This window comes from Halichondria panicea, chromosome 4, assembly GCF_963675165.1.
Source record: "Halichondria panicea chromosome 4, odHalPani1.1, whole genome shotgun sequence".
NCBI lineage: Eukaryota > Metazoa > Porifera > Demospongiae > Suberitida > Halichondriidae > Halichondria > Halichondria panicea.
The window spans coordinates 1,512,695-1,534,836 of record NC_087380.1 but is presented as its reverse complement, the minus strand read 5'-3'; the positions used below and the strand labels follow the sequence as shown (position 1 = coordinate 1,534,836).

At 41.7% G+C, this 22,142-nt stretch overlaps 6 protein-coding genes across 7 annotated transcripts; 3 read left to right on the top strand and 3 right to left on the bottom strand.

Annotated features, from left to right (window-relative positions):
- The first annotated feature begins 40 nt into the window (after nt 1-40).
- On the top strand, nt 41-4,681 carry LOC135334987 (uncharacterized). Its single transcript, XM_064530384.1, has 12 exons — nt 41-125; nt 247-522; nt 655-726; nt 1,746-1,915; nt 2,181-2,276; nt 2,407-2,527; nt 2,906-3,038; nt 3,293-3,353; nt 3,487-3,642; nt 3,703-3,803; nt 3,956-4,151; nt 4,438-4,681. Exons 1-12 carry the CDS (start codon nt 77-79, stop codon nt 4,555-4,557), a joined length of 1,551 nt encoding a protein of 516 aa, XP_064386454.1. The 5' UTR covers nt 41-76; the 3' UTR covers nt 4,558-4,681.
- Nucleotides 4,682-4,774: 93 nt separating this feature from the next.
- LOC135334970 (uncharacterized) lies at nt 4,775-7,386 on the bottom strand. The gene has a single exon (XM_064530363.1). It carries the CDS (start codon nt 7,327-7,329, stop codon nt 4,969-4,971), a length of 2,361 nt encoding a protein of 786 aa, XP_064386433.1. The 5' UTR covers nt 7,330-7,386; the 3' UTR covers nt 4,775-4,968.
- A 59-nt stretch (nt 7,387-7,445) lies between these two features.
- Nucleotides 7,446-8,320, top strand: LOC135335006 (uncharacterized). Its single transcript, XM_064530408.1, has 2 exons — nt 7,446-7,662; nt 7,856-8,320. Exons 1-2 carry the CDS (start codon nt 7,453-7,455, stop codon nt 8,264-8,266), a joined length of 621 nt encoding a protein of 206 aa, XP_064386478.1. The 5' UTR covers nt 7,446-7,452; the 3' UTR covers nt 8,267-8,320.
- A 144-nt stretch (nt 8,321-8,464) lies between these two features.
- LOC135334979 (periodic tryptophan protein 1 homolog) lies at nt 8,465-12,864 on the bottom strand. Its single transcript, XM_064530375.1, has 16 exons — nt 12,707-12,864; nt 12,557-12,615; nt 12,116-12,261; nt 11,967-12,064; nt 11,615-11,717; nt 11,444-11,554; nt 11,110-11,282; nt 10,761-10,928; nt 10,288-10,349; nt 10,194-10,227; nt 9,939-10,016; nt 9,794-9,884; nt 9,495-9,616; nt 9,053-9,158; nt 8,796-8,932; nt 8,465-8,668 (listed from the first exon to the last, which is right to left on the bottom strand). The coding sequence occupies exons 1-16, from the start codon at nt 12,770-12,772 to the stop codon at nt 8,510-8,512; spliced, it is 1,713 nt and encodes a 570-aa protein (XP_064386445.1). The 5' UTR covers nt 12,773-12,864; the 3' UTR covers nt 8,465-8,509.
- Nucleotides 12,865-12,947: 83 nt separating this feature from the next.
- LOC135335001 (uncharacterized) lies at nt 12,948-14,329 on the top strand. Its single transcript, XM_064530401.1, has 6 exons — nt 12,948-13,167; nt 13,235-13,345; nt 13,430-13,566; nt 13,657-13,756; nt 13,834-13,955; nt 14,017-14,329. Exons 1-6 carry the CDS (start codon nt 13,092-13,094, stop codon nt 14,206-14,208), a joined length of 738 nt encoding a protein of 245 aa, XP_064386471.1. The 5' UTR covers nt 12,948-13,091; the 3' UTR covers nt 14,209-14,329.
- Nucleotides 14,330-15,576: 1,247 nt separating this feature from the next.
- LOC135334999 (ATP-dependent Clp protease proteolytic subunit-like) lies at nt 15,577-20,173 on the bottom strand. 2 transcript variants are annotated; one of them, XM_064530396.1, is made up of 7 exons: nt 20,085-20,173; nt 19,904-20,018; nt 19,673-19,744; nt 19,372-19,468; nt 16,560-16,747; nt 16,051-16,156; nt 15,577-15,828 (listed from the first exon to the last, which is right to left on the bottom strand). In XM_064530396.1, exons 1-7 carry the CDS (start codon nt 20,141-20,143, stop codon nt 15,716-15,718), a joined length of 750 nt encoding a protein of 249 aa, XP_064386466.1. In that variant the 5' UTR covers nt 20,144-20,173; the 3' UTR covers nt 15,577-15,715. The 2 variants fall into 2 exon arrangements, with proteins under 2 accessions (XP_064386466.1, XP_064386467.1); XM_064530397.1 differs by having other exon boundaries at nt 19,904-20,035; nt 20,085-20,153.
- Between the last annotated feature and the right edge of the window lie 1,969 nt (nt 20,174-22,142).

Below are 22,142 nucleotides of genomic sequence, written 5' to 3'. Positions count from 1 at the left end.
GTACTCTGTGCATTGAGCAGCTCCTCCCTTCTTTCTAAATAATGCACACCAACAACCACGTGAGCTAAATTGCAAGATGGAGAGAAGAAGTGGCAGAAAAAGACATTCTACAGACTCCTCTGTTGGTGAGATTCATAAGATGCATTCTGTATAAAAATTATGTGTTGGTAGATGCGTGTTATAATGTAAATACATGTCTCAGGCTCGGATCCCAAAAATTCACCAATTGATTTTATCATTTTGCAGATGATCTGCAAACAAAAAAGCGAAAGAAGTCCTCCAAGCGTGATCAGTCAACAATGCACGATACTCTAGTTTCCCCGCCCACATACTCACCCCTGCCCACTCACTCGTCCCCCTCCAAGAGGAAGAAATCCTCCGCCCCTGTCATTACCAAGCCCCCTCCTCCCCCCAGTGCTAGTGCCAACGGTGGAGGTTCTGCGAAGGCAGGAAAGAAAAAAAAGAAGAAGGTCAAGGAGGAGGAGGAAGTTATTGAGGAACCTGTGGAGCAAGCCGCTGCTGGTACATTATTCATTGTGTGCTGAAAATATTTGTTGCATACCGTTCATTATACACTTGTATACACTGGGGGAAAGTAACATTTCCCATGTGCTTTGGATGTGCAATTTATTGAGGGTTTTGACGCTCTTACAGAAGTACAGACGGAAGTACAGACCAAACCGAAGAGAAAAGGGAAAGCTTTCTACCTAAAACCTGCTAACGGATGTGAGTTGAATACAGACAAATTATTCAGTTTTAAAGCATCCCTAACATAGTTACATGACACTCACCAGGGTTCTATCTAGAAGAAATATTTTGGGGGGGAAGCCTACGGCGAGTGCAAAGCACAAGCCATAGGCTGAAAGGGGGGTCCAGGGGTCCTCCCCCGGAAAATTTTTTATTCTAGATGGCCAGAGACGCAATTTGAGCCAAATAAGGTCTTTTACTTAAAAATTTGAGGTGCACAAATAGAGGTTCACAAATGTGTATAATTATTAAAGCATTATTCTTCTTTGCTTGGAATGTTTGTAGTGATAAATAACTTCTTCTAGAGCACTAGTTATCAATTATAGAATAGTGCAGTATAGTACCATAGGAATATAGTATCTATGGCAGTACTACAATCTACATGTACTCCACAATAGTATGCAAAAGTGGGTATTAGTACAGTGTAAGTGCAAGAAGGTACCAGGGGGGAAGCTGGAAAGTTTGGGGGGGAAGTTAGATAGTTTGGGGGGGAAGTTGGATAGTTTGGGGGGTAAGCTTCCCCCCTGCCCCCCCACTAGATAGAACCCTGCTCACTCACGCACACGAGCATGTAGTTAAGGAGTTAAACGTGGTTAACGCGGAGTAGTCCAACCACTGCCTTACCTCGAGGAACATCACCTTCTAAAGTCTCCAGTCACACGCACTGGTATCCCATGCCTACCAATCGGGTACATGTGCTTTGGCTCACCCAACTAGAGGAACAATCTAATACCGTAGTACTAGAATATTTTACTGGTGAAAAACCTTTGCGAATGAGCCAAATCAGCAGAAAAGTTGACCCTTTGCGCGTTCTGGCAAGGATTGTGTGTATTTACTAGTAATAATTTAGGTTTTGCGGATTCTATTGTTTCAAATTGATCAACCCTCGCAAAGTTCGCAAATGTTTGATGCTCGCAAAACATTTAATACGGTATACACTATCATTATTACAGTATACTGTATTTGGACACACCCCACTCACACACACATGTACACAGCTTGGAGCAAGCATGTTGGGTCGCTGGTCATGTACCGTGCCGTGAGCCAGGCTCTGATGATGGAGACTGACCCGCGGGAGAACGAGGCAACTGTCAACTGGAACATGATGTCTGCCGGGTTCATATCAGCCAAAGATCTAGAGCTCATCTGGTGTCTCATTAAAAAAGAGGTGCGTGTTTCAATTAGCGACCTTTTGAGTGATGGTTTGAGAAGCAGCTATAAGTGGCGTTCTAGATTGCTTCGTATTTTGGCATTGTCAATTGTTTGAGATGTAGTTTGAATTGTCCAATTGCAATCCTTTAGAAAAAATCGTGGGTAGCTACATGGAAGCAAATACTCAACTCGGGGCCAAAATTAGCTGGAACTTACACCAATGCTTTAGCCGATAATTGTTATGATAATTAATATACTTTGTATTGTGTACGTGTTTGCAGTTTCCCGGGAAGTCCCTGACGGCCATACGAGATGAGCTCAAGCCGTACACTGCCATAACCACAGCGGAGGTCAACAGAGCTGGTGTCAGGGAACAGGTGACAGAAGGGAGTGTATGTACTGTAACTGGTGGAGATGTTATACGCAGAGAAATTTGAGCATTAAACGATGTACTGTGAAGCAAATGAAAAAAGTTGTTCCAGATAATATTTAGTTTTGTCCCTCCAGTTCAAGAGTGAGTTCCCCAAGGCCCCTCCCACTCCCTACATGTTGTTTGTGCGCATCAAGACGGCCGCTATGAGAGCCAAACACCCTGGCATAAAGATGATGGAAATAGCCAAGAAATTAGGTGAGACCCCGCCCCCCCATGGACCGTAGTGAGGTGACTGCACTAAGTTCCTTGTGATGCCTTCTCTATACTGTCACTGTGTGTACTGACTGTATACAGAAATAATTAAGCATTTATAATTATATGCTTAATCCATATACTATTACAACAGTAATGTGTCCAGCATTTCCCAAGTGGTGGCTATTTTCAATCCTCGGTCTCAATTCAGCACATAAATTTGCTTCTTTTAATGTCTAAGAGGAGGTTATTTTTGTTTAGGTGTGGTACCAACCACCACCGACCAGTGTGGGCACATTCCTGCATGCAAGTACATGTACTCCTCCTCTCCTTCTAGACTGTATACCCACTCACTCCACTCCACTCCACCCACTCGTACAGGTGCCAAGTGGCAGTCCATTGGCACAGAGAAACAAGACAAGTATCGACAGCAGTACCAAGACCTCAAGGTTGAGTATAAAGCCAAGCTCGCTGACTTCTACAGCCACCATCCGGACGCTAAAGTCCCCACGAGGTGGGTAGGTCATGTGATAGGTCATGTGATGTAGTATACGTGGACGTTGAGTGTTCGTTACCATATATACACATGTACTTAGTCCGGGTCTATATTTAGCAAATAAAGTTAATTAGTGTGTGGACATTGATTACCATATACTGTACAGTGACGTCACTTCATATGGTATCTGTTGAATACGCACGTGTACGCGGTGTAAAGCAATACTGCCACTGTACATACAAATATTGATTTGTGTAATTTCTTCTTAATAGGATGCGTAGTAAGGCCAAGGATGACGATAGCTTGACCCCTGAAGAGAAACGAATCAAAGAGGTTAGAGATTGTCAATGCTACCATGCTGTTTATTACAAGTACATGTATACAGTATTTACTGTTTATAAAATCCCCCCCTCACACCACACACACACGCCCACACACATACACACACACGCCCACACAACGACAGCTGAAGGCCTTCCTCCCCAAGCCACCTCCCTCTGCCTACATGCTCTTCTGCAAGGCCAAAAGATCAAAGGTCCAGAAACAGCATCCTGAACTAAATTCCAAACAAATAACTCTCAAGCTTTCAATGAAGTGGAAAGATATGATCTCAACACAACAGGTGCATGTACTTGTGTTTATTAGTGGTGCTGGTTTTTATCGCTGTGTTTCTTATGGCTAGGCAAAGTACAAAGAAAGCTATGACAATGAGAAGAGACGCCACAAGGAGCAAATGAAGATCTTTCACGAAACCTACCCAGATGCCAAAGACCTACTCTCCAAGTAAGAGAGACATCATAATTATGATGAATTTGTTTAGCCAAGAATCAGTATGTTATAGCCCCCTGTAATAAGCTCTACACTTATTAACTGCCCGACATTGTAAAACTACCCTGCCCACCCACACACTACACACACACACACACCGCACACAGGGGCAAGAAGAGCAAGTCTGAGGACACCTCCACTCAGACCAGCATGGTCGCCACTCCTGGTAGACCTCTCCACGTGATAAACGAAGAGACAGACTATGACACATCATCATCAGAGGGGGAGGAGGAGAGTGAGGGGGGCGTGGCACAAGGGGGTGTGGTAGTACCTAGCGAGAGTGAGAAGTCTGACACTGAACAAGTGAGTGGAACTAACCACGTGTGGGTGGGTGAATGTGTGTGTGAGGTGTATGTGAGTGTGGTGTGTGTGTGTGTGGTGTGTGCAGGTACGACAGGCGTGTGTGTGTGTGGGTGAACGGGTACACGTGTGTGTGTGTGTGTACAGTGAAACCTTACAATGAGTACGTGTACAGTACAATACCTCAATGTGGAGGTGTTGGTATTCAATTAATTATTAATTATTGTATTTTTTATTTATGCATTTCTTGTTGTATTGGGGTATTTCACTTGTTTCTGTTCCCCTGCAGTTGTCAGATGAGCACTCCCCCGTACCCAAGTCTGCTGTTGCTATATTCAACTCTAAATCACGTGACAAGTCACCTGACTCTATTCTGACATCAGATGACTCGTCAGATTCTGACCAATGAACTTATACAGCATTTATAATTATATTGATTTGTTTGTTGATATTCGTTTCGTTACATACATGTGTATGTAAGTATTGTGTTTTGAGTGTCAATTTCATACATGAACTTGTTTGGCAGCTTTTAATGATTATGAGTCTGAAATTGGAACCATTATTGTCATATAAAATTAATGGCATGGTCTCTAAATAGCAAAAAATATAATTTTACAGTAAATACATAACAGCTATATATAATAATATACATAAAGTAATATTGAAGATCTGCATAATAATTTATGACGAGTGACTAATTAACCTACAAATCCGGGGAAAAAAGCAGCTTTTAAATTATCAAAATAATGTGTTAATATAACAAGAATATAACAAGAATAACAAGAATAATACTGGTTTAAAAAAACATTCCATAATTAAGTTAGATGGAAAACTCGGAAGTACCGTACACAAACTCTGAGGCTAGTCCAATACTTTCTTTTAGATTGATAACAGCATGCCCCCACATGTCCGGGACAAACATCAAGTCACCCGGGTATTGGACGCACTCAAGGGGCGGGGTTTCAGACCACCCCCTCTCACCGCCCCCTCGATTATCCTTCCACCAGTCGAGTACATGTTGCTTCGAGTAGAAGGCTTTATCAGGGGGGTATAAAAACCATCGTTTTTGACCGTATACTAAAATGTTCCAGGCGTTTCTATGGAAATGTACAGGTGAACCAGACAACGTAGGTCCCATGTAGAATTGTAGTTTGTTAATATCGATATTTGTAGTGTCTGGGTCAAGCACAGACGGCATCGTAAAGTCAGCAAGGATCGTTGAATCCAACGAAATGGTCTCAAAAATATACGTTGGATTGGTAAAATCTGCAAAATTTTGGATGTCCTTTTGTTCCTGGTTCAACTTTCTCATTTTAGTCATAAATTTCTTGACTGTGGTTTGTTTGCTAGTTTTGTATCCAAAAGATTCGGCGTATGGAATCTCCACTTCGGTGAATTTCAAAGTTCTAAACTCTTGCTCAAACTTGTTTCTCTGCCATCGCTGGTACAAGCTCTTCATTTGATGATTATTGGTGACATTTCTAATCAATACTGGCCTTTGTAGCGAGAGATAATCGAATACGAATGTTTGCACGTCTCCGACCGACATAACGTCAATATCACATTTTTCTTTAGTCAGTTCTTTCGGTAGTTCGACACTGTTACCCAACCATCCACCCTGAGAGTGTAGTTTGGGGGGAGGGGAGTAGACCGGTTTCTCTGGACAGTCATGTGGTAGTGTTTCGCCCAGGGCCCTGGCCATACCCTTGGCAGACCATCGTTGAAGGCAGGCAATGTTGAGAGCAGTTCTGTTAAAGTAATCCTTGTCGGAGGCTTTCAATCCAGCTTTTAGCATCGGTTCAACAATCGAATAGGAGCCTCTAATGGCCGCCACATGAAGAGCTGTTTGAGCAAGTACAGTTTTAGATAGTGGGTCTGGATCAACGTCTAAAATTTGCTTGATTACTTCTGGGCTACCCAAAGCAGCAGCGTGTAGCAGTGGGGTCCAACCAAATATGTTTTCAGCGTATAAAACAGCACCGTTTCCAATCAACTGATCAACTACACCTTGAGTTAGAATGCATCTAATAAGAATCTTTCTCACGTCCGACTGTCGAACAAGTACAGAATAGTTGAGTGCGTTGTTCTCCTGCATATCACAATTGTACATTAGCTCCTCCCATATCGGGCTACCACCATTCAGTAAGTTTTTGACGATACTGTTGATAGTCGAGTCGAATCCAGCTGTGAGTAGTCTCAGTGAGTGTGCCGTGACAACTTCATACGCCTGGCCAGTATCTCCATAGCCTTGAGCAATGTATTGCTTCTCTGTATACTTGCACAGGTACTTGATTCCAGTTGCCACATCTCCCAGGCCAAATGCAAATGCTGAATAAGCGCCTAACAGTTCAAGTTCCACGCTGTCTCCTTTGAGTCCAATCAATACTTTGTACAAATAGCCAGCTTTAATTAGTGACGTAGACTTGAGATAAGAGGCTTGTAGCATCTCCAGCACTTGTACAATATCGCCGCCAGCATCATAGAGAAATTCCCACTCATCCTCCCGAAGAATCGATATACTAGCCAGCAACTCCTCCCAGCTGACAACGTGTAAAGACACTTCAAGATAATACTCCAAACATCTGATCACTTCCGAGTGGTAACCTTGTTTCAGTAGATATGCTCCTCCAGTTTTTAAGAAATCCGTATTAGTTGGGTCCAATGTCAAAGCTTCATCGATGAAGCCAATCGCCTCCTCTCCTCTGTCCATTTTCAGTAAAGCTACAGCCAAATTCCAACGAGGGCTCACATTTTCAGGCTCTTGTAGTGCACAGGTCGCTAGTAGGTCCAGAGCTCCCTCCCACTCTCTCTGTGGTTTAGTGTCGAGGATTATCCTAGCACTCTCCATTAGCTGTTTGCATGAGACCCCACTGTGAGTGAACTCATCACTAGAGTCGGTATTTACTGTTTTTGCCTCTGGTGTATTGTACGCTGGGTGATGGCTCCTTGAATACATTGCAGGAAACTTTAGCCTTGCCATAGGTGTGATGATTACTGCTGTTACGGTCACAGTGAGCAGTATGAAGAAGAATATAGTTACATAGAATGCCAGGTCGAATTCTACCCCATCTGGCTTTTCTTGCGGCTCAGTAATCTTTAGTATGCCTTCAGATTGTTTCAGCCTTTCATATAGAGACTTCTGCTTGAGATTGTAACTTCCTTTGCCTCTTTTTCTGTTCATTTTATCTTCTTTTTAGCTGTAAATACTTGATGTGGCCTTCTCTGACTGAGAGGTAACGCCCATCTATTATTTGTTCATTATGTCATCTGACGTCAGAGACCGAGGGGAGGGGCTCGATTGCCCATGTGGAACAACAATAGCTCATTGTGCAGTGCAGTTGCAGTGGACAAAGGGAAAGCTCAAGTTTTTAGACCAGAAAAGATGCAGCAATTGAAAGTTTTGGCGTTCCTGTTGCTATTAGGCGGCTCTGTACAGGGAAGTGTGGATCTCTACTCCCTGGAGCTCACCACCATCAGAGGAGAACAGACAACAATGGCAAAGTACAAGGGCAAAGTAAGTTTATACTATAGTAATACCACTGCATGCAACTAGTACAGCACAGATAATTGTTGTGTATGACATTACAGCTACTACCTAGAACAGAGGTTGCATTATATTCTCACACATACAATGCAACCCAATAGCTTACAGTTTTTTACACATGACCAGCTGAGAGATTAGCTCGATCATTTTTTTTCTTCTATAGGTTCTGCTGATTGTTAATGTAGCCAGTGAGTGTGGCTATACTGACAGCAATTACAAGGAACTGGTCCAGCTGCAATCAGAGTACGAGGGGAAAGGCTTCACCGTCCTTGGTTTCCCTAGTAACCAGTTCGGACGACAAGAACCAGGCTCCAATAAAAACATACTAGACTTTGCAACGACTAAATATGCCGTCAATTTTCCTCTGTTCTCCAAGATCGACGTATTGGGTGACAAGTCATGTGATCTGTACAACCATCTCTATTCTCAAACTTCTGTGAGACCAAGTTGGAATTTCTGCAAATATCTGTTGGATGCAGATGGAAATGTGGTGCAGTTCTTCTCAGCGCAAGATGCCCTCAAGAGTGTGCGATCTGGTATCCAGCAGGTACTGAACAGTAGAACTGAATTATAAGCTTTTCTGAATCGAAGCTATATAATTATCAACTCAACATAATTATTAACCCCGGCCATTTTCTGATTGAACCGTATACACTTGAAGCTCTCTATATAATTACAACCATACCATGCACCTGCATGCATGCCAATAGAAATATTGCTACATGCAGCTATAATTATAGGACATTTAATATAAATACTGGCATCACAATAATTATGAAAACAGAATAATTTATTATTAAGTGATAATACAAAACTATTACTGTTTACGCTTTAGTTTAGACTTAGACACTCTCTTTGAGCCTATTTTCTTACTGGGTTTAATAGTCTGTTCACTTTTACTAAAGCTAGCAAGAGTTCTCTGCTGTGGTTTTGGCTTTGGGTCTTCTTCTGTCTCCATGGCTTCTCCGATCATATCCTGCACACAATGAATAAAGGTGTGGTCTAAAGTACGCGCACACGCATACAAGTAGGTCAAATAAAGCCAGTAAAATTGCTCCAAAGTGTGTGTGTGTGTGTGTGGGTGGAGTGGGGGGTTGACTTACTTGGTCAGCAGATTCCTCAGTTTCCTCAGTGGTGTGGCCATCCTCAGAGGCAGATGTCACTGGTACGTCCTGAGAGCTATCAGTTGGAGAGCCATCAGTTGGGACCATGAAGCCTCTCTTCTTGAACCGCTGGGTCACTATATACAAAAACACACGGAAGAACTGAAATTATTTTTGAAATAGTATTTATAATTCTAGAAAAGTACATAATTATGCACAACCTTCCCTGCAATGACTATAGTGACAAAATACGATACCTGGTAGCAGTCGGCTGGCGTCAATGATGTGGAAGCCATTTTTCTCCCCACCCACTGCCAGGGTGTACGGAGTGTCCACACAGAACTGAGCACAATGTACTGCTCCCTGTGTAACAATCACACTGAGAACACTACAACATAAATCACAAACGCAACACACACACAAACACACACACACACACACACACACACACACACACACACACACACTCTTTTTCTAAGCTTTCAGAAAATCATAAAAATTGTTTGAATTGAAGACATGACATTTTAAGTTATGGCAGCTAGAGTCCCCAAATGATAGATTAAATTGAGTAGGGGGGAGGGCTTGCAGTAACAGCCGTAACCTGATCCATTCTGATTTTCTGAAAGCTTAGAAATAAATCTTTCAAACGATGTGTTAAAATCCAACATGTTGAGGGCAGTACAGTCCCGGACTACTCACCATGTGCATGTCCCTGTTGAAGAGAAAGGTTGGCTTGCAGTCCAGAATGTCCCAGAACTTGAGAGAGTCGTCAGCACTACCAGTCACTAGGAGACCAGGAACCAGTGGACTCAGACACAGCGCTGCATGGGGAGAAGACAAGTGCTCACTAGTCTAGTGAAAAGGCACTCTCATAATTTACACATAATTATACGCCTGTAGGTAGCAGTAAATCAAGGAAAGTGAACTCTAGCTTGATTTGTGTGATGGTACAGTATTGCAGTACAATACACACATGTTGCATTCTAACGCAATTCTACCTGTGATAGGGCCTGTGTGAGCGTGTATCTGGAACAGTACAGATCCATCGTCTCTGTCCAGACACCACACTGTGCTCTTGTCAGTGGCGGCCTGAGAGGGGGGGGAGACTAAACAGTGTCAGTAACACAAGAGCAAGAGGCTCACCAACAGCTGCTCTGGTTTCAAGTGGTTCCAAACCAACTTCTCAACTTCACCCTTCACATTCCAACTCCTCACAGGTTTCTATGGAAACACAAACAGCTAGTATACATTGTATCTTGTACACACAACACTGAAATCAACATTTTTCACCATCAGAAAGAAAATTATTGCATCGCAAAAACAATTTATGTACTTTTTATTTTATAGAATGCGTAATGATGATAATGCTACATGTAGGATAGAGAACACATTACTGACCTCTGAACCTTTGCAGTTGTACAGATGAACATGTCTGGGGGATACAAACATTCATAATGACTCTGTACGAATTGAAACTGAAAGTGTAGCTCACTTGTCGTAGCCTCCGGTAGCCAGCAGCTCGGGAGAGTAGGGATGCCACTGCACACTCTGAACCTGAGGGATGGGGGGGAGAGTAAGACAACTCCCTGACAACTACAAATGCCACCACTACTAAACACATTTTCATTTAGCTTAGCCACATAGCTCCCAAAAACATTGCAAACAAAGTTAACATCATTTTATAGATAAGTTCAGAAAGTACGCTAAAACAACAAAACCACAAGATTTTATAGTAGTAATTGTACATGTACTAAGGATAATGATTATAATTATCTCGCAATCAAAATAATTGTGGTGTTCGAAAATTTATTGCAAGTCCACTCAATCAACTGTACACTGCTACACATGCAACCATGCTCCACCTAACAACACATACACTGTACACACATACACTGTACACTGTACACTGCACACACACACGCACGCACGCACGCACGCACGCACGCACACAGTGACTAGACCCACCTTATCCTTGTGCTTGAGCTTGAGAACACTGCGAGGCCAGCTCATATCCCACACTCTCACAGTGCAATCAGCACTGGCACTCGCCAGCACATTGCGTACCAGGTGGTTCCAGGAGAGCCCCAACACAGCATCACTGTGACCGTCCGCTGGCTCGGCTGGCAGGGAGGACTGTGTGGGCGTGTGTGTGTGTGTGCAGTGGTTAGTATGTAGCATGTACAATCGGTATACTTTAAACTATTGTACAAATGTACGGTGTGGCTATATTCGAGAATTTCTTTACATGTATTTATAAGCCATTGGTAGCATAATTTTAAGGTACTGTTACAGTAATTAATAAGATTTTAACCACCTTATTTTTGCCTTTCTTCTTGTCTTTCTTTGCTGCCACCTTATCACTCATCATCTGCCCTGCTACCAGTCGAGCCGGGTCACCCAGCACAAACACCGGCTCCAAACTATCCACAACGTCCAGATCCCACACCTCTATCACTGGAGACATGCTTCCCACGGCAACGTAGTTACCTACACAATAACAAAACAAAAATCAAGTGAAAAATTAAAGTACATCTAATTATCAAATTTGAGCTCTTAGAGAGAACACTTCTTCAGCTACTGGGACATTATTATTCTAAATGGCTGCTATAAATTATACAGAGATTACTTTAGTAGAATAATCATCGTACCTTTCTTGTCAGGTTGCTCAGGGTCAAAGTCCATCCACTCGAGTGCGAGGGGAAAGGCGGTCAACAATACCTCGTGATGACTGTAGGCGTGGTCATCACCCTCACTGTAGACTGGACAGAGAAGTGAGAGCGTTTAGACACCTTAAAAAGGAGTTACTCAGCATAATTCACCATGAACCTCTAGACTACTGAAGTCCTCCTCTGCCCTACCCACTACCAGTAGATTGTCCGAGGGTAAGACCCTGTAGTCATCAGTATCATCATCCTGGGCCGCCTACAGTGGGGGGGAGAAAATATTTCATATACCTGTAACACTTGAGAGTATAATAATTCGATTTGATAATTTTCCAGTGGCTATTTGCAATCCTTAATTTCAATTCAACACACAAATTTGCCGTTTTAGAGCCTAACATGTGGTAAACTATAGGTCCTAGAGGTGGTTAGTACCGTCCACCAGCGACCAGTGTGGGCACATCCCTGGTATGGTTAGGTCAACACACTGCAGTACACACACTGTGCTCACCACACTCTTGAGGGTGATGTAAGGGTCGTCCTCATTGGAAGCAAAGTAGGCCAGACCAGAGAGACTGTTACCCATGCCAGCTCCAGACATGGACTCACCTGTACAGTGGAGGGGGTAAATATAATCTTACTTGGGTATTTTTTGAACACCTTTGTCATTGTCATAGTTCTCCAAGTCATAGAGCGACTCAATGCCCTCGTCCTTCTCATTGTCATGGCAACTGCTGTCGTCGTCGTTAGCCTCCTCGTCTCCTGATCCCACATCCAGAGTCACCCTATCACTCAGTCCCATGTCTCTGCACACACAAGGTTACATATGACAATAATATAATTATTTTTCACAGATATGATAAACAGTATAAAGCAAAGTTTGTAAGACAAAAAATGGTGATTATATTCGTAAGTAATTGTTTGAGGTCTAGGACGTGATGGGACACAAGGTTACTGCACACACCAGCTAAATTGACAACACAGATAATTACAGAGGGCTAACAGGTACAATATACACACTCAGTTAAAGCCTAGTCCAAATAATCAATTTTGGTCTGAATTTAATGGCTATAAAAACGTTTACTAATTTAAATCACTCACTTGAGCTCATCCTGTGCATGCTGTAACAAGCCCTGCACCTCCTCTTTAGAGAGCTTCACCTACACACACACACACACACACCATTAATAAATATTGCTCAGTAGGCAGCTAGTAGCTATTGTGCCATTGTCCAATGCAGCGATGACTCACCTTGTCTGGGACCTCCTTGGCTGCTCCCTTTATTACCCAGCAGAGGCAGGGGACACACGAAGACATGTCTACGAGTACAAGTATCTACACTGCACTGTTGTGGACCTTGAGAGATGCCACGTGGCTATGCAACCATCAGTTTGTTGACGACCATAATTCAGGCAATTCTAAGGGGCTTTCCCCTTCTAGGAAAGCCGAGGGGTGGAGCTGGTCTGCAGCAAAACGATCATTACCGTGACATTTTCTGGTGCCTGATTTGCTGTGTGTATAAATCGTGTAAATCATGATTTGCTGACCTATAAAGAATTCCCAAATTCCACTGTGGTCTGTATAAATAAACCTCCTTGCAAGGAAAGCATAGATATCATCTATACTGATTTCCACAATGGCAAAGACAGTACTTGTGTTTGGAGCTTCAGGAACAATTGGACAAGGTTTCATCAAAGCCTCCCTAGAAAAAGGTTATCCATCATCGACATCATGTTCATATGCTTGACATTTTTTTAATGATTATTTTCATGCTTGCAGGTGATGTGAAAGTCGTGGGTATCTTCCGCTCTGAAGAGTCTGTCAAGAAAGTCAGTGAGAGACTAGGGAACCCAGCAGAGGACAAGTTCGTCTCTGTTGTAGGAAATGTCGGTGAGTGAATGGTGGAAATTGACCTAGTGTAAACGATAGTGGAAATATGCTTTCAATTTTAAAGTGTTGTACTTATTCCTGCAGGCTCAGAGAAGGACGCTGCTGACTTGCAGAAGAAGGTGCTTGAGAAGGTTGGCAGCTACACCGATGTTGTGGCCACTGTCGGCGGTTTCAGCTTTGCTAAAACACTACTTGAATTTTCAGTGGAAGAGATAAGAACAGTAAGTAATTCAGTATGAACATGTCAACACTATATAATTACTATTATTTCTGCATAAGTTTTGTTCTAATGACAATTATAACTTTTGCAGATTGTCTGTACTGACAAAATCGAGCCTCACTTTTTGATTGCAAAGTACTTTTTGCTTCCAATCCAAGACAAAGAAGGAACATCATTCACATTCATCAATGGTAGGTATAGTTACACTCACTTTAAACTAATCTATACATGTACAATCATGTGTAATGTCTGTTGTTTATTTTCATAGGTGGTGCTGCCTACCAACCGTTTCCAAACTTTGGTCACATGACCATTTCCAATGGCGCTCTCATGAAACTTGTGCAGGTCGTCATGGCCGAGCACAAGGATAAACCTGTTCGCATCAATGAGGTAAAAATAATCCCGCTTCCATTGATTTGCTGTTTAATACTTTTCAATTTCTCTACTGCAGTTTGTCATTGCCTGTTTTGTGACCCCCTGGGATAACCCCACTGTACCCCCTGGCCTGACATTCTCACGTACGGATAACATAACCATGGGCAAGGGTCTCCTCGGAGTAATTGTTCATCCTAACTCAAAGAACGTTGTCCTCGACGTAACAGTTGAGAACGTTGAAAAACTGGCCAAAGATGGAACTCTCTAGAACAACCATTGTTGCCATAGAGACATGATTATTAATAGTTAGACCATAGTTCCCATTGTTTATTTCCCCATTAATTTCTTGTCTGTGCAAGAATTCATGAAATCATATCAAATTTCATACATGTTCTTAACTAATTAATTTAACCATGCAATCTGACCACTGCATGGATATGACCCTAGCCTCGACTCTTTCCCAGGCCGATTTGTCTCTAAAATAACGCTAGACGTCGAACTAGTTGGGCGGAGTCCAACCAACGCTGCACTCATGACTGGGAAAGAGGCTAGGATGACCCTAATACCCCATAGAGAGTCATCGGCATTAGTGTGTATATACATTTATTGCTTTTTAATAAGTGCTGACATCAGCGTTTTACATTCAAATTGCACAGGAAGCGACTCATCACCGACTGTGCAGATATTTTTCCATATTGCACACCCGGAAGTATTATTGCACACTTGTTATTGCACACTAGGAAGTGATTCTTATTTGGAATAAAACGTTTTCAGCAGTGAGAGAACAAGAAAAACATAGTTTACACACTGTACTGATAATCATGCATTGCAATGTTTATCAGTCTCTTTTCTTGTTTTTTGGTGCTCTGTATCACTTCTGTGCTCTTTTTGCAGTGAAGCTGAGGGTCAGGAGGTTGTCAGTGTTATTTAATGCATCAAACAGGCATCAGTGTTGGGAGTGGGTGCTTTGAGCGGAGTATTGCACATGTAGAAGTGTACTGCACCACCATATAAGCCTGTTCAGGCTTGTATAAAGTCGTTTTGGCTTCAAAAACGATTGTCACACTTTTCTTCAGTTATAGCGGTGCATGTTTCCTCTTCTGATACACTGGAGCATGATAGAAAGCAAGCACATGCTGTTTATCCTTCAGAACTATCCATTTTTAAAAACGGGTTGCTGGTTGTCAACGTTTTTCTTGTCTTTTTTTCTTGTCTGTTCTCTACAAACTCTTTAAGTAGCCTTCTGCAAGCTCTCTTGGTGTTCTAGAGTCTTATTTCTTTGTCTTTCTAGCTGTTTTATTTCTCTTAAACTCGTCTTCAACTGGTTTTGTTGCTACGCATTCTTCTGGTTGATAAAGCAACCGCATGTTGCGCATGCGCAGATTCAACCTGCATTTTGGTTGCCAAGCAATAAATGCATTATCCCATGGATACTGATGATTATCACTCGTCTGTGCCTAGTAACTGTCACTCGTGCCTTGCAGGCACTCGTCCAGTTACTGGCACAGACTCGTGATAATCTTCAGTATCCATAGGATAATATCATAATACTACATGATAATTATTATAACACATTTGCGGCCCGAGCTATAGGGCAAACGTCACTACTGAGCCAATGTATCCCCATGTGGCTGTGTCACAGCAATATCAATCATTATTATAAAGAACAATTGACAAAGACAGGTACAAATGACATAAATGCTTGTACATTTCCACAGGGTATGGTTTCGAGCTATGCACAAAGCACACAGACAATGAATGATTACAGAAATGAGCTAGTCCTTGTTTTTGCCTTCTTCTCTGAGTTCTCGAGTGAGCACATGATCCACTATCCCGAACTCCTTGGCCTCCACAGGAGACATGAACTTGTCTCTCTCAGTCACTTCCCCTGCAAAGAAAGTACAGAGAGCACTATCAGACCAAGACTCTCATCTCTGAAATGCCAACACTACGATCAAAATTGACATATTCCTATACAGAGTTTCTACTGTCAATCCATAACTTTCTAAGTATTACTCAGACCTTCCTCTTAAGAGAGACACAATTTTGCATAATGGCTATCAATTATAAACCGGATCAAAAGCAGTAGCTATGTACGTGTACAACGCACCAATCAAATCCACGGGTTGTCCGGTGTGCTGTGACATCAGTTGATTGAGCATCTTCTTCAGTTTGATAATCTCTTCAGCTTGTATAGCGATGTCTGTGGCTTGCCCCTGTAGTCAGTAAGACATGGGAAGCATAGTTCATTTTAAACTAACTGTACAGCAAAAACACGTACACTGAAAGAAACAGTACAGATACATGTATATGGAGTACACACATAGTACTGTATAGCGGTTATATTTCATTTTGTGGTTTTCAATGTACTGAATTTAATATCGCAAGCAATGCATGCTGCAAAAACGCTGCTATTTAGGGAAAAAACCATTCTAACGGTCATTCCACAAAAGTTTATACGTAAATAATACCCTAGAAATAATTATAATGGTGTCACTATGTGTAGCCTAGCAGATTGATGCCATACTCATTCACAGATTGCATTTTTGAAAGGGAGGTTTTAACACTCATGACTGACGACCACTCCTCTAGTTAAAGTATCACATGACTTATACGTACCCCAGCTGAGCCGTGTGGTTGGTGAATCATAACTCTGGAGTGGGGCAGACAATAGCGGAGTCCCTCCGAGCCAGCTGCTAACAGGAAGGCCCCCATACTGCAGGCCTGCCCCATACAGAGGGTGGAGACAGGGGGACGGATGTACTCCATGGTGTCATAGATAGCTAGACCAGCTGTAATAGACCCACCTAGGTGTGTGTGTGTGTGTGTGTGTGTGTGTGTGTGTGTGTGTGTGTGTGTGTGTGTGTGTGTGTTGGAGGGGTTGAAACAAAAAAAGAATAAATTGTGAGGAACTGCCTTATCCGACCGTAGAATTGGGTAACCACCTCTCCTATTTCTATAAATGCACTTACAAATTAAACTGCTTATGAGACATGAATAGCTACAGGAATACCCACTATAGTTAATTTTTAAGTTGGTAAGCTAGCTAGCTATTATTTATATTCATGCTTCTAACTATATTATTATAATTGATACAGTAATGTTTGTCTACTGTGTGCTTTACCTTCAGTTCTTGTGGTCTAGTCTTTACTTGAATTGTGTTTTTTGAGTCTAATCTGTTGGTTTTTAATACTCTCAGGGGAGGGAGGGGGGAGGGGGGTTTGGGTAATTATGTAGATGTAGTAATTGATAGGATTTGACCTGTATGGGGGGTGATCAGTGCCAAAACCTCCAGCTCTGTTTATTTAGTACTAAAATCATTTGCATAGTGAAGTTCTACATACAAATGATACTCTCATTTGCATGGGGAAGTTCTACATACAAATGATACTCTCATTTGCATGGGGAAGTTCTACATACAAATGATACTCTCATCTGCATGGGGAAGTTCTACATACAAATGATACTCTCATTTTTACATGGTGAAGTTCTACATACAAATGATACTCTCATTTGCATGGTGAAGCTCTACATACAAATGATACTCTCGCATTTGCATAGTTAATTTGCTAAACTGGAAACTACTCCCCTTTTCACCTAAGAAAAGGCTCAGGGGAGAGAGTAATTTTTTTAACTCCATTATTGGACACGCCCACTTATGTGACCAAAAAGGATTGCCACATGAGCGGGCGTGTCCAACACGTAGTTGATATGTTAATTAAAATGTCCGTCTATACTATAATGTTAATTGTGTCCTCCTTCAATAAATTTACAGTTGTCCTATATAGGGGCATGCGTGAAGAATGTCACGCTCCCACAATGTTATTGTTAACGTCCTAACAACTTGCGTGCCACCACTCACGCATGTACTATTTCTGTTGCTATATAGCCTCGAGTATAAAATACATTTTCTGACGGTCTGGGATCAAAGCTGAATAAACACCCACACATTATGTAGTTATAGTGGTTTGTTCTAATTGTATTCCAACCTTCCCTTTTTCATCCGAGCCCTTCCTTATAGATGAAAAAGGGAGTGGTTTCAAGTTAATGCAAATATATATGAGAGTGTCATTGTAAAACTAACAAAGCTTATCATTTGCCATGCAGCGTTATTTGTATGTAGAACTTTCATCGTATGTAGAACTTCACCATGCAAATAAGAGTATAATTTATATGTAGAACTTCACCATGCAAATAAGAGTATCATTTGTATGTAGAAAATCACCATGCAAATAAGAGAGAGCGTGTCATTTGTATGTAGAACTTCACCATGCAAATGAGAGTATTATTTGTATGTAGAACTTCACCATGCAAATAAGAGAGAGCGTGTCATTTGTATGTAGAACTTTACCATGCAAATAATTTTAGTACTAAATAAAAAGAACTGGAGGTTTTGGCACTGATCACCCCCCATAGACCTGCTGTGTCTTTCTTTGGAGGGTGTGATTTTTTTTTTTTTTTTTTTTTTTTTTAATTAGAAAAATGCTGTCTGCGGCTTTGCCTTTTCACATAGAAATTATAACAATGGTTAGAAGTGGTGTAAAGTATGCTCATAACTAGCTATTCCACATGTATAATACTGGGGGTGACCATCCTGATCTGATTTTAAGGTGGTATATGCCAACAATTAAGGTAGATATTGATAGCAGACAACACAAAACAGAGAACATGCAGATAGAAACAAAAAGCAAACAGATGCTCGGCCTGGAGAGCCGAGAATGATGGGTTAAAGAGTCTTTAACGGTGCACCAACTCTCCCCATTCATCTGTTGCATTCAGTCACATACACAACTACAGTACTATAATTATAACACTCAATAGTTATTGTACATCTATTCACATTGGGGCCATGCTGAATAATTATTGTAAATTAAGCTGTAAAACGTTGAGGTCAAGCTGACATGAATTATAAGACTTATCTTCTAACTTGGACTTGATATTGGTTGCTGTGATACTTCAAGTTGGCTTTTAAAAGAAAACTTCTGAGGGGGGCTTAGGTATAAAGTACAACACTGTATTGTCTGGGCCAGGCTTTGTGGTACATGTAGTTGATAGTGGGGTTGCATGGGGAATGTGGGTTCTTCTATGTGGTTAAGCTGAAGCAAGCACAAAACAAACATTGACCTCAAATGTTGGTTCTTAGAATTAGCAACAGGCATTAAATAGATAGTAGTGTGTGTGTGTGTGTGTGTGTGTGTGTGTGTGTGGTGTGTGTGGTGTGTGTGTGTGTGTGTACGCGTTTTAGGGAGGGGGAGATAAAATCATAGGTGTACTTTGTGACCTTCACTAACATAATTTATTGCTGCTTAGACTGGCCAAGATTCACATCGTAGTTTCAATTGAGTTTACAAAAGGACTAATAATTAGCATACATAATTATATACACCTAGTTTTAACACAGAGTTTGATACACCAGTAGCTGTAAGCTCACCTGGACTGTTGATGTACATGTTGATGGGTTTGTGAGCATCCTCCGACTGTAAGAACAGCAGCTGTGCCACGACCAGACTAGAGTACTCATCATGGATCTGGGGGGCACAATGTCGTACACAGTCAGGGGGGCAAAGAAGACGCAGCATTATACAGTTATGGACTCCACTAGACTAATAAAATTAGGTGCCGTACAAATTACTTGGCCATTATTTTAACATTGTGAGTTGAGTTGTCGCCCGGTTTCTGTGAAACTTAACGCACATACACACACACTGCATAATTCCTTGTCTCATACTTACTGGTCCCATGAGACAAATGATTCTCTCCTTCAACAGCCTGGAGAAGATATCGTAAGCCCTCTCTCCTCTGCCCTGTGAGAGGTGGTTCAATGTACTCTATAACAATAATGAATGGACACACAGCCCACGCCCACGCAAGTAATAATACACACTAACACAAACATCACGGCACAAATGCTATTCAGAGGTTCGCCTGATACACGGAATATTACAGTATAGTAAAGTTCTCACCGTTTGCTCCACCACCATGGGTATCAGTGAGGAGAGGGGGCTGGCTGGGCTGTGGAACGACGATGAGTGGTTTCTGTGGAGACAGGCCCTCAGAGGAAATCTCCTGCGCCACACCCTGCAGAAGGTATAGCCCTGTATTAAATACAATCATGTTGACTGCTCCTATGATGGCTCTTGGTACCATCTTAGAACTTGCATATCAGTTCTTCTGAGAGAGGAGAAATTAATTGGTGACCACATGGTATGTGGTTTATGTCTATTATTTAGTTTTCAAGGAGATGATCATTACCTATCTAGCGCCCGCGCGCAATCCCATACCGCAAGTACGCGCAACCAGGCCAGTGTGATGCACATGCTCCTTGACCTGCCTCATCTCCCTGTTCTTTGGATGGCATGCTATAAAACAATTGACAATACACATAGACACAGCTGGAATTGCAACCATTTTTGTGAACAGCTGTGTCCAATGTGTGTTGTAACAATACAATGCAATGGTTCCTGTTAGGGAGAGCCATGTAAACCATACTCACACAATAGGCATTGCCATTTATAGTAGACTGCATGTTATCAGGATGCTTCTGGTGTTATAGATGATGTGTCCCCCATTGTCGTAAAGTATTGCATCGTTTAACTTTTACAAGCAATGAAGCTAAGAATTGAAATACTCTGTTTTATTGTGATTGCTAGCTACTCTTGTTTTGCTGATGAGATTCATGTTGCACCAGATCATGATGCTACCAATGGTTCAACTTGTGTCTCCCTGACAGACTGTGCAAAGCAGAACCACGCCTCTCACACCGCGTTCATCTTACTACCAGGGATCCACATTTTGGAGACAGATTTCAATATTTCTGGCCTTGTTAACATCTCATTTAGTGGTGAGAATGTAACAATAGACTGTGGCTATCAATTTGGACTTACATTTGAGAATATTTCTGGATTGAGGATTGAAGGCATTTCATTTGTTTCTTGTGGCAATTCTGTTAATCCTGGGCTGCTAGTCAGTCATGTGCAGTATGGAACATTCAGTGACATTGTTATCATGAGCAGTACATCCACTGCAGTGAACATAAGAGATAGCACGGACATTGAATTTTCAAACTTGTTAGTGACAAACAACGAGATTTCGCACATGAACAACTCAGTAATTATGTTGCTTCAAAACTCTCAAGTGAATTTCACAGAGACCACCACTTTTTCAGACAATCTCTTGGGAAATGTTTCTTTTCCAGACAATATAATTCTGAGGTGCCCTACACCCTCATATAAACGAACAATGTCAGCTGTCTTACTTGCAGAGAGGTGTAATATTTCTATAGACGGATATTTTATGGTGTTCAACAATACTAGCCCTACGGCTATCATAAGAATCAATAAAGCGGAGTCATTTCGAATTATTGGAATCAGTGACTTTAAACGGAATAGCGTGGGCATTCATGGAGTGTTATCTTTGTTTAACTCACAGGCAACAATTACCGGGCCGAGTAATTTTTCTTTGAATACTGCCACCTCAAACGATATCACTCAATTTAAAACTGTGGCCGGTATACACATCTCCTGTAGTACTTTGAATGTCACCGAGCACATCGAATTCAATAGCAATACTGCTGGTGTGTCTTCCTGTAATGCTCGCATGTCAACTGTCCGAATGAATAAGACTGTTTTGTGCAAAGATAACAGTTCACCGACAAATCTACCATCTCAACCAACAAATTGTGTGAGACCGGCAAATCTTTTGGAAGCTGAAAGGTGTGGCATATCGATACAAAGGGTTTCAGATTTCAATGCTGTATTTAAATTGCACGGTAGTACTTTCTATATCGTAAATTCTGAGTTCTACAGAAACAAGAACAGCTTTGTTTTCGAAGCTATTGCTAGCGACATGTATTTTTCTGGGGAAAACAAATTTGATGGCAACACTCGTGTGATTAGTGCACGCTCATCGAGATTAATATTTGTAGACTATTTGGATTTCTCAAATAACAATGCTGATGGAACCTCAACATACAGTGCTATCCACTTAGATCATTGTCAACTGCTCCTTTACGCCAACTTTACGTTCAAAGGAAACACCAGACCATACGCAGATGGAGGAGTTATATTTGCTCAAGCAAGTAGTAATATTATTGTCGGAGGCAATGGAACTTTTGAGGGAAATTCAGCTAGACTCGGTGGAGTGTGCTATCTTCAAGATGATTCTTTCGTAACTTTACTACCATATGCACATGTCTCTTTTGTT